This window comes from Thunnus maccoyii, chromosome 8, assembly GCF_910596095.1.
Source record: "Thunnus maccoyii chromosome 8, fThuMac1.1, whole genome shotgun sequence".
Classification (NCBI taxonomy): Eukaryota; Metazoa; Chordata; class Actinopteri; order Scombriformes; family Scombridae; genus Thunnus; species Thunnus maccoyii.
Window position 1 is genome coordinate 21,642,694 of NC_056540.1, and position 9,699 is coordinate 21,652,392.

Here is a 9,699-nt window from a genome sequence, read left to right on the forward strand (position 1 = left end):
AAATAAATAAAAATAAGTTAAGTACATGTACATAATAAAAATAAATATACTTAAATAAATATAGGCAAAATATCTTTTTTGTATTGACTGGTGCGTTTCAGCTAATATTAGTAAAAAAAAAAAAGAAAATAATTCTTAAACTCATTTATCGTCAAGACCCCCACGTTGTGTCGCTGTCTACAGACTGCGTGGTCTGTTTCCTGGGCGCTGATTGGATAAAACCCTCTTCGTCACTTCCTTCTTTCTCTTCTACCACCGCCATAGTGGTGAAAGGACTGTGGACAAAATGGTAAATTGAAAATCTTTAAACATCCACGTCTGCAGCTCGTTTAAACGTGCAAAGATGTGTAGAACGTTTAATAACTATGTTGATAGTGCTTAACAGATCAGTATGTTGTCTGAAGAGTCGAGATATTAGCTTATTATTGACGATTAACGATGCTAGCCGGTAGCTTCTCTGTAGCGCTACGCATGTTAGCCGTTATAATATTGTCTTAAACACTATAAATACTGCGAGTATATCATCTCGATGACGTAAATCACTGGTCAACGTCTCTGTCTATTAGCTAAAGCGCAAAAAAATGTGTGTGTCGATGTGTGTGTTAATATATTTTGTGTTGTTTCTAGTCGTCCCACAAGACTTTCAGGATCAAGCGCTTCCTCGCCAAGAAGCAGAAACAGAACAGGCCGATTCCTCAGTGGATCAGAATGAAAACTGGCAACAAGATCAGGTGAGTTTATAGTGTTTATTACCTGTGCACGTGTCTTTTAAATGTGTTTTGTGGTTTCTGAACTGATTATCATACAGAGAGAGTAAGTTGGTATAACCAAACTGCACTGGAGGCATACTGTCTCTCTGCACAGTTGAAGTGAATTAAAGTCTATAATTTACTGTTTATGTACACGTGTGCCAGTTTATTAGGTTTACCTAGTTAGTGTAAACTAATGACATCTAATATGACAGCTCTAACAAATCCACATTTTTATGAAGATTAAAATAAGACTTTAGAGAGCTATTAGCCCAACTTAATGGTCATTTTGGAGGCTGATGTTTGTCGTGCTGCTGTGTAAGGCTGCAGTTGGTGATTAGGTTTCCAATTATATTCTCAATTATGAGTTTGGTGTGTAAATAATAAAGTATATAATGATAAAATGAGCCATTGTGGCTTTGCAGAGTTCAAGGCAATGTTGCTTGTCTTGTTTTCATAACTAACTACTCTACTTTACAATTTGTATAAAATGGAGAAAAGTAGCAAATCTTCACATTGGGGGGAGCTGGAACCAGAGAATGGAGGTTTTTACTAGCAAAGATGAAATCCTTTAGTTTCAAATTTCTTTCTTTATTGTTGAATCTCATAACACAAGTATGAGTAAAAATCTTAGGTTTCAGCTTCTTGACAATGCAGTAAGGAAAAAATGGAAATGATAAACACAGTAAAAGCAGCAGTAATAAGAGTATCAACAAAAGCATAAAGCATGTGAGTGTTCATGTGTCCTACCTATAAGATGTGAAGAAATATCTGTGTATAATTTGTATGTACATATGGTTATTTATCAAAGTAGTTACCAGTTTATTTATTTGGGGCTCAACTAATTACACAACAAATTGTCAGAGCCTGTTCTGTTGAACTGTAAAGAGGTGTTTCTCTTGTTTTGCCACCATTAATAACAAAGTAAATAGTAGAACAACTTCCTAGTACAACACAATATAACCACCAACCGCAGCTTCTGAAATGACCATTCATTAGTTTTAGCTAAGTGCACCTACTAAACTATAACTTAGTATATTCAAAACTTACATGATGGCCAGCTGTATTAACTTTCACAGATTGAAATTTCAGTCATTTTTAGTAGAAAAAGTGCATTCAGAGTTTCCTCAAAGGTGCAGACATTGGTGAAATCCTCCCTGAGAGTGCTCGATCTTAATGGTTCGTGTTCCACTGCTATAATTCACTGAGCCGTCTGCTTTCACATTAAGTGCGGAGATGTTATCGGGGGCTGATTTAATGTGGGGAAGAAGCAGGAACTCTAGATCATGTAAAGCAGGTCTGCAATTGCAGCTCTTTATGTCTGTTGAGTGCTGTCATTAACCCTGCTGAGAGCATCTTTCTGCTGCGGAGCTCATCTTCCTGCTCACCGTGATGGTGAAGAGGAACGTCTGCAGCTGTAACATACGAACATTGTAGCTCAGCTGAACGTTAGAATCGAGTCGACTGTTTGCTGAAACTGATCTGCCCACTAAATGGCTTTCTTTGGTATTTGACTGTTATATAATTACCACGGCCTCGAGCGTTTCCCACAATTACCGCAGTGATTCTTCAGAGGAGGATCTACGAGTAGATTTAAAAACAATTACGTTCACTTAAAATCTTTATTATTTCAGTGCCTTCAGAGATTTGACTGTCACACAGGCTCATGCATTCAGGGTGTGTTGTGGTCAGTTTGACGTCTGAGCAGAATCAACTGTATTTGCATTGTTTCAACTGCTTTGTTTAATTTCATTGTGTGTCCTTGTTTGAATGATGGAAGTGAGTGTCAGTCAGTCTTCACCTTTCAACTAAATGCAGGACTAAAAATAAAAAGGCTCATCAGTGATTTGAAAATGATTATTTTTAGATCTGATTAGAGAGAGGTGAGATCTTACATGGCTGAATCAAGCTTATTGTTGTCAGGGACGTACTTGTCACTGAATTTAGACTTAAGAATTGCACAGCAGATAGATTGAGATGTTTGCTGAAAGACAGATGGTCTGCTTCATTATCATGTCAACCATATCCGGGAAATGTGTGCAGCTCAAGATGCAGATTAGAGCTGCAACGATTAGTCGATCAACAGAAAATTAATCAACTATTTTGATGATAGATTCATCTTCATTCATTCTTTTATTTAAGAAAAAATACCAAATTTTCTTGTTCCAGCTTCTTAGATCTGAATATTTTCTGGTTTCTTTTAGTCTTTTATGATAAACAGAATATCTTTGGATTTGTGGTCTATTGGTTGGGAAAAAACATTTTAGGTTGCATCTTGGACTTTGGGAAACAGTGGTCGACATTTTTAACCATTTTCTGACAATTTAAAACAACTAATGGATTAATCAACAGTTAATCGATAATGAAAATCTTTAGTGGCAGACCAGTGTTTTAACACTTAAAATGTGACCTATCTTAATCTTAATCTCAGTTGAGTTTGGTTCAGTCATCTCTGTATGAAGGAGGCAGAATGGTAACCTTTTGTCTTTTCAGTTACACAAGTTTCCACTGAATATTTCCTGTAATTTTGTTGAAACCTGATATCCAGAAATGAGTCAGTAAGTTGCTGAGAGAAGTTGCCTTCTGGCAAATAAGATTTGAGCAAATTCACCTCTGCAGTTTTCATAGTAAGCTGGCGCACCAACTAAAGGGAGTAAAGTGAATATTTAACTTAGTATTTACCAGGACAAAGTCGTGTTTTGCACAGCGGTGGCATTTCCTGTGTACAAATTTAATCGCTGTCATTTATCTCGGTTGTAAATGTTTATTTCAATTTTCTCTGACACGTTTGGCCTCTTTCCACTTCAGGTACAACTCCAAGAGGAGACACTGGAGGAGGACCAAGCTCGGCCTGTAAACGTGAGGGTCCGTGGATCCCCCAGCATCCCTCCATCCCAACATCTCCCAGGACCTCCAGCTGCTGGGGCCTGACCACCGGGGAGGGAGCCATGTTATCTGGAGCAGCAGTTGTTTTGTACAGATACTCTGGTTATGCTCATGTTTGACAATAAAAGATCTGTGATCAAACTGAAAACGTGCCTGTATGGCTTTCTTCTTCTTTTTATCCCCCACAAGTGTAGCTAAACAGTCCATTTTACAGACTGAGTGCTTTTTCCACAGCAAACCAAACATCACAAGCTGCCACAGCTCAGCAGAAAGAAGCACACTGATGGGTTTTCAGTCTCCAACCACATAGCAAACACTTCTGAATCCCCGTCTCATGGAATATTGTGGTTATTTGTAGTTAGCTTGAAGGTCTGGCTTTGTTGATTTGGGCCAAACACAACACTGGTATTCAAGAAAAGCTAAAGCAGTAAGAAACACAAACTAAGAATTGTTTACTTAAACAGCTAAAACTGGAAAAATAGTTGCCATGTCAGCAGTTACTAATATTTGAGTTGACACAAGTAGAACTGTGTCAGTCAGAAAAATGCAAAGATCATGTGGAGTAAGTGTTTTTATTAGATTCAGTGAAAGTTATCACAAAATAAAAACTTACTCAGGTGCCCTTTTTATATTCCAGAAATTCTTGGAAAGCAGTATTGATACAGAATGTGTTATCCTGGTGAATTAAATGTCAAATACAGCACATAATTGAAGGCGTCTGTCATTAAAGTCACCTTTTGTTTCCTAGAAATGAAAACGAGGATAGCAGCTTCCTTAAAGGCCCCATTCTCCAGCTGCCCCCCCTGTTAGTCCTGTGAAAGAAGTCCACTTCATCTGTCTCCCCGTGATCGACCTCATCACTGGGGGTCAAGTTCATAGCCGTGGCGCAGTTGTTGTTGACGTTTTTATTGACGTTTTGCTGCGCGCACCCGCCACTGTGTTCATCATCCCAGGTCCCCAACAGCTCCTTCATCTCCGGAGGGGCGTCTCCCCTCAGATACTGCCAGGCTCTCTTCCCGTTGTAGTCCATGGCATCCACATTGGCACTGAAAGCTCCGACCAGCAGTTTAATGACCATGTAGTGGCTGTGCATGCAGGCGACGTGCAGCGGGGTGAACCCGCCGCTGCCCCGCACGTTCACATTCACGGGGATCCCCGCGTTTTGCGCGTAACGCAAAAGTTTCACCAGAGTCTCATCCTGTCCCCTTTTGGCTAACCAGTGGAGCACAGAATAACCGCTGATGAAATCCTTCCTGGTTAACAGATGGGGGTCTTCAGAGATAAACTCCAGTATGGTTTCATAGTTTCCCTCCACCGCAGAAATCATCCACGCGTGCTCCATCGGATACAAAGCCCAGTTTACGTCCTGCTCCGAGGACGCGCTGGAGGTCTGGGAGGTCAACACAGTGCTGAACCCGCTGTGAGATGAGTTACTCAGAAGCAGCTCTTTCAGGTATTTTTTACGCATAGCCGGTGTGAGCGACCCTCTCTCCGATGCGTCTCTCTGGAGGAGGAGAGTGCCCGGTGCGGAGCTGTCAGACACTTCTTGTTGTCTCTGCAGCCTCGACCTACGCTGGAAAGCGCTGGGCATGACTTGCATGCCATACCTCGAGAGTCGCTCCACAACGGTGGTCTGTCTGGATGACCTTCTGATGTGGGCGTCAGTGTCGCTGACAGCTGGTTCATTTCCAGCATCATCCGATCCGCTCTCATGCATGCTGCACGCAAGGCTACTTCCTTTTATTTGGACAACACCCCGAAGATATCAGTGTCAAATTAGATACTGGGAACGGTTTCTATCCACTGCGTCGGACTCATTCTCTGTGTAAAAGGGAGGGGGGAGTTTATTTTTACCGTTTGTATGAGTAAATAAACATTTCAGATATGCGTAAACATGTCATTTTAAACAAGCGTCTTAAGGACAAACAGATCAAGTTCCTCTTTTTGCAGGCATGTTGAAACACTGTCAATTTATCCCTTAATCTCATAACCCCTTAAATACCAAAAATATGTTTTGCTCTGTCTCCTGTGTATCAGACTGCTGACCACGCCAATCTTACTCACCTGTTCAAGAGCGTCCAAACCGCAGACAGACTCACGTATAATAAAAGCGCTCAGTGACTCTCACAGTTTTCACCATTAACCGTGTCATTCTCTGTGAAACGTTATCGTCCAGCTGGTAACGACTGTGATCGTTATTTTAAGGATATATGTCAAATTCTGAGCTACAAATTTAAGCTGGGATTCTCTTTCCCTTTTCAAGAGGAACTGAGACAAAGTTCATTCTAATCTCAGGCAAAACCAATAGCGAGAAAACCCTCCCATGTGACCACTGATGGACTTCAAAGCAGGAAGTAATAGTCTGTAATGCTGTCACAGCCTGTCACTGAGCTATGGACTGGGGCAATGCAAATACAACATAGCAAGGGTAATTAAAAGACACTTTATTTCAGTAAAAAAACAAAAACAAACAAAAAAAAAACAACATTCTTTCATTTTCAGTCAGTAATAGATTCTGGAGGAAGTTCAACGGTCAGCTCGTCGAGTGTTTGAAGAAAGGCATCCAGCTCCGAGCAGTAACCTGGAAAGAGATTCAGCAGGTTAATGATACTTTTAGTTAATGATACCTGCAGTGAACCAGTACCTCATACTTAAAGGCTTCAGTCATCGCCGTCTAGCAACTGTAGATACTTTCATTTTATTTGCCAGGACTTTGAGACACGGTGAAGTTGAATGAAATTAACTTAAAATCATGTTGACAGCGTGTGATTTAATTTCATCTGAGCAAAGTAGTTTCAATTAAACTGGTCTGTTCATTGTTTCACAGAGAAAATGTGCAACACTTAACACACATGAGGCTCTGGGAAATTGTGAAGGCCATTTTATATACTATACAGTTAATTGGGAAAAAAAAAAAATAGAGTAATAAATGATGAAAATGATTTAGTTGCAGCCCTAAATGAAAACTTTACAGCAGTAAACAGTAATTATACAGCATCATTCAGCAACTAAGAACGTGTTTCTGGGAAGACAAACTCCAGTCGTGAGCAACACACTGTTCACCTCCATTATTCTGAGGCGACAGCAAAAATCTCAGACATCTCTTAAAAACGCAAATAAAAACCCCACAACTCTCAGCAAGGCTAGATAATACTGGGAGGTAATTAAATAACTAAAAGTAACCATTTAAGATCGACGTATTTGTGTACATTAACTGACTTACTTCATCCAAACAGTAATGTGTAAATGAAGGTTTAATAGGGATTTTATACCTGAATTTCTTGGCATCTTTACAGGTGACATGTTTGGGAGCGGCTTAAACATTTCCAGGTCCTCCTCACAAGGAGGGGGAGCCTGTGGGAAACAAGCCAGTCCAGGCAGAGCAAAGCCACTGAGAGGAATCAAATCTTCAGGTATGCTGTACTTCTCAAACTCTGGGAAGAAGAGAAGAATAACCCCTTATGTTTAGAGATGTTTAGAGTGAACCATCTCCAGAAGGAATGCAGCAGCTTCATGTGCGATTGAGACTTGTGATTCGCATGTGCAAGCTTCGATGTAACAAAGATCAGTCTTGAGGGTATAAACTATGAGTTGTCTCAAGGAGGAACAGCTACTGTGATGCTGCAGTGAGAATTAACACAGGAAATTACTTCAGTTGTTGCTTGATGTTGTACCGGACATGTGGTTGGACAAGTGTAAAACTGTATTAAAAAAAGACCCTTAAGTTAAACTGGTGTGAAGTGTTACCAGTAAAAAGATGTTTGTTACCTAGTGGGTCATAAGGAATGAACTTCTCAATTTCTGGATATTCCTCCACTTTGTTCTGAGCAGCATGTTTGACTTTGGTTTCCTGAGAGGAACACAGTGTTGTATCAGTACATGTATAGTTGAGGTATACAGCAGAATATTCAAATAGGTTGACATCACTTTTCTATCGTCATTGTACACGCATGTTTTATCCCAACCTGTGGCTTTACGAGTTTCTTCTCTTGTACATTGATGGCAGGGGTTGAGATTTTTTTGTTGACTGTCCCCAAAGCCTTACGACCAGATGGCAGAGGAGTCTTTAAGGTTTTGGCAGTCATTGGAGATTTCAAGAGTTTCTCTGGTGGGGGAAAAAAAAAGGTTAAAAATGTATGATTTCAAATACAAGTTTCCCTGCAGACCTATATTACTACTAGAGGGGGGAAAAGCTGCACTGAGCACAGTTAGAATTTCATACCTGGTGCAGACTGAAGTCGCTGTCGCATCTTGAGTGTTGGTGCATGAAGACATGCATTTTCCCGCTCTGCAAAGATTATGTTGGCCATTGTATCTGAAAATGCATCATAACAATCCATCAACATGGAAGAGACCTTTATGTGGTCGACATTTTGGCACATTATAGTAAGAAAAGCACATGCATAAATGCATTAAGGTTTATAGCTGCAACCATTTTATAATTAATGCATTAACACAATAGTTTTGGCCCTAAATGTTTAAGCGTGAAAATGTCTTCCAAGTGCCTTGACCTTGGAAATAGTCATCTAACAATCTTAACTCAGGATTTCTTAGTTTGTTTTTTCAAGCTTCAACTGCATCTTATATCCTCAGAAGGTTTGAGTTTGCACTTGGGCTGAAACAAGTTACCATTTTCATTAATAGTTAAAAATGCCTGTTGAAATTTCCTACAGCCCAAAGTGAGGACTTCATGTGTGTTGTTATGTCTTGTTATATCCCACCAACAGTCCAAAGACATTCACTGTTTCATCTTGTGTGACAAAGAAAAGCATCAAATCCTCACATTTGAAAAGATGGAACCAGCAGCTGCAAAAATGATATGATTATTCGATTATCAAAATAATTGCTGATTAATATTCTGTCATTTGACTAAATCGACTAATTGCTGCACCTTTAGCTTGTTCAGTTGTACTCTCTGGATAAGGCTGTAAGAGGGCTTAAAGTTAAGAATATATTGTGTCAAATCATTGATGTACACGTGTAATCAATTAATGTTACCATTAGTAATAGCCTGCCCATGCAAGTCAAATATGTGCCATGAATAAAAAGTTTATACAAACATGATCTCAATCAAAAGCATTTTGTTGCAGCCTTTATTCATTCACTTAGCTAATGCCTTCATAAAAATCACAGCCAATATATTCAGACCACAGGTAAAGCCTGAAGTTTTGTGCTGTCCCACCTCATAAAAGACAAATACAGTAAGTGCCGAGTATTTTTCTGAAAAACAGTCTTTTTCTGTGACTCAGATCATGTGTAATGAACACCAAGCTTACAAGACAAGGGTGCAATTTGATAGTCTTATCAAGCCTCAGCCTGAGCACTGAAACTAACAGCCAATGTGTTGCAGTGTTGCAGCACTTAGGTTAGTACCTTCGTTAATTTAGTTATATTTAACAAATGAATGACAACTGTTGTCTCTTTGCATTTAATACGAGTTAGTTAGCTTTTTGTTTTGTCGTGGAAACGAGGGAAAGTAACGTTGCACAAAACCACTTTGATTTTCGCAAGACATAACGTTCGTACAGTTAACGTCAGCTGAGTTTCGGGTTAAAATCGTGGATGTGTTGGAAGGTGGTTAAAATTAACGTTAGCTAACCGTAATCATAAGCTAGTAGCTAACTTATTAGCGTTAAAATTCAACACGTCTGTCACTCATTTTCGTTATTTCATTAAACTTTACAGTATTGGCTGAGACTGCTGTGAACTGTAACATTAATACACCGGTGTTAACGTTACCTGAGCTGTGCTGTGCTTAAAAACTCCGTTGGCTGCACCTCTCTCTCAGACCAAAAAGGTTGTTTTGATATAAACGGTGACGTCTAGCGTCCGCGGCTCCTTTTTAAATTCACTGCCTTCATCCTATTGGTCGCTGTAGCACACGTGACTTGAATGGACGTTGCCATAAAAAATACGTTGCCATTTTATTTATATCAATACCACATAATAACCATAACCTCATCGTTTCAGTACATACAGTCTAAAACATAGGTAAATAATAATTACGACACCATCTATTTAGGAAACTAGCCCCCGCTGTTAATCTATGAGGACCATAGCCAGC

At 39.7% G+C, this 9,699-nt stretch overlaps 3 protein-coding genes across 4 annotated transcripts; 1 reads left to right on the forward strand and 2 right to left on the reverse strand.

Moving 5' to 3' along the window:
* Nucleotides 1-179: 179 nt before the first annotated feature.
* Nucleotides 180-3,783, forward strand: rpl39 (ribosomal protein L39). Its single transcript, XM_042418158.1, has 3 exons — nt 180-289; nt 628-731; nt 3,558-3,783. The coding sequence occupies exons 1-3, from the start codon at nt 287-289 to the stop codon at nt 3,604-3,606; spliced, it is 156 nt and encodes a 51-aa protein (XP_042274092.1). The 5' UTR covers nt 180-286; the 3' UTR covers nt 3,607-3,783.
* A 94-nt stretch (nt 3,784-3,877) lies between these two features.
* On the reverse strand, nt 3,878-5,965 carry sowahd (sosondowah ankyrin repeat domain family d). The gene is made up of 2 exons (XM_042418155.1): nt 5,700-5,965; nt 3,878-5,456 (listed from the first exon to the last, which is right to left on the reverse strand). Exon 2 carries the CDS (start codon nt 5,350-5,352, stop codon nt 4,366-4,368), a length of 987 nt encoding a protein of 328 aa, XP_042274089.1. The 5' UTR covers nt 5,353-5,456; nt 5,700-5,965; the 3' UTR covers nt 3,878-4,365.
* A 94-nt stretch (nt 5,966-6,059) lies between these two features.
* pttg1 (PTTG1 regulator of sister chromatid separation, securin) lies at nt 6,060-9,479 on the reverse strand. Of its 2 annotated transcripts, XM_042418156.1 has the most exons (6): nt 9,375-9,479; nt 7,858-7,950; nt 7,601-7,740; nt 7,404-7,485; nt 6,908-7,069; nt 6,060-6,216 (listed from the first exon to the last, which is right to left on the reverse strand). In XM_042418156.1, the coding sequence occupies exons 2-6, from the start codon at nt 7,943-7,945 to the stop codon at nt 6,134-6,136; spliced, it is 555 nt and encodes a 184-aa protein (XP_042274090.1). In that variant the 5' UTR covers nt 7,946-7,950; nt 9,375-9,479; the 3' UTR covers nt 6,060-6,133. The 2 variants fall into 2 exon arrangements, with proteins under 2 accessions (XP_042274090.1, XP_042274091.1); XM_042418157.1 differs by lacking the exon at nt 9,375-9,479 and having other exon boundaries at nt 7,858-7,955.
* Between the last annotated feature and the right edge of the window lie 220 nt (nt 9,480-9,699).

Bases quoted from the DNA above. Each gene is read 5' to 3' on its own strand.
- sowahd (XM_042418155.1), bottom strand. From the start codon at position 5,352: ATGCATGAGAGCGGATCGGATGATGCTGGAAATGAACCAGCTGTCAGC.
- pttg1 (XM_042418156.1), bottom strand. From the start codon at position 7,945: ATGGCCAACATAATCTTTGCAGAGCGGGAAAATGCATGTCTTCATGCA. The intron at 7,486-7,600 runs GTTGGGATAAAA...TGTTCCTCTCAG, and splicing joins AGAAACTCGTAAAGCCACAG to GAAACCAAAGTCAAACATGC. The intron at 6,217-6,907 runs GTATAAAATCCC...ATCTCTTTCCAG, and splicing joins AAAGATGCCAAGAAATTCAG to GTTACTGCTCGGAGCTGGAT.
- rpl39 (XM_042418158.1), top strand. The intron at 732-3,557 runs GTGAGTTTATAG...TTTCCACTTCAG, and splicing joins AAAACTGGCAACAAGATCAG to GTACAACTCCAAGAGGAGAC.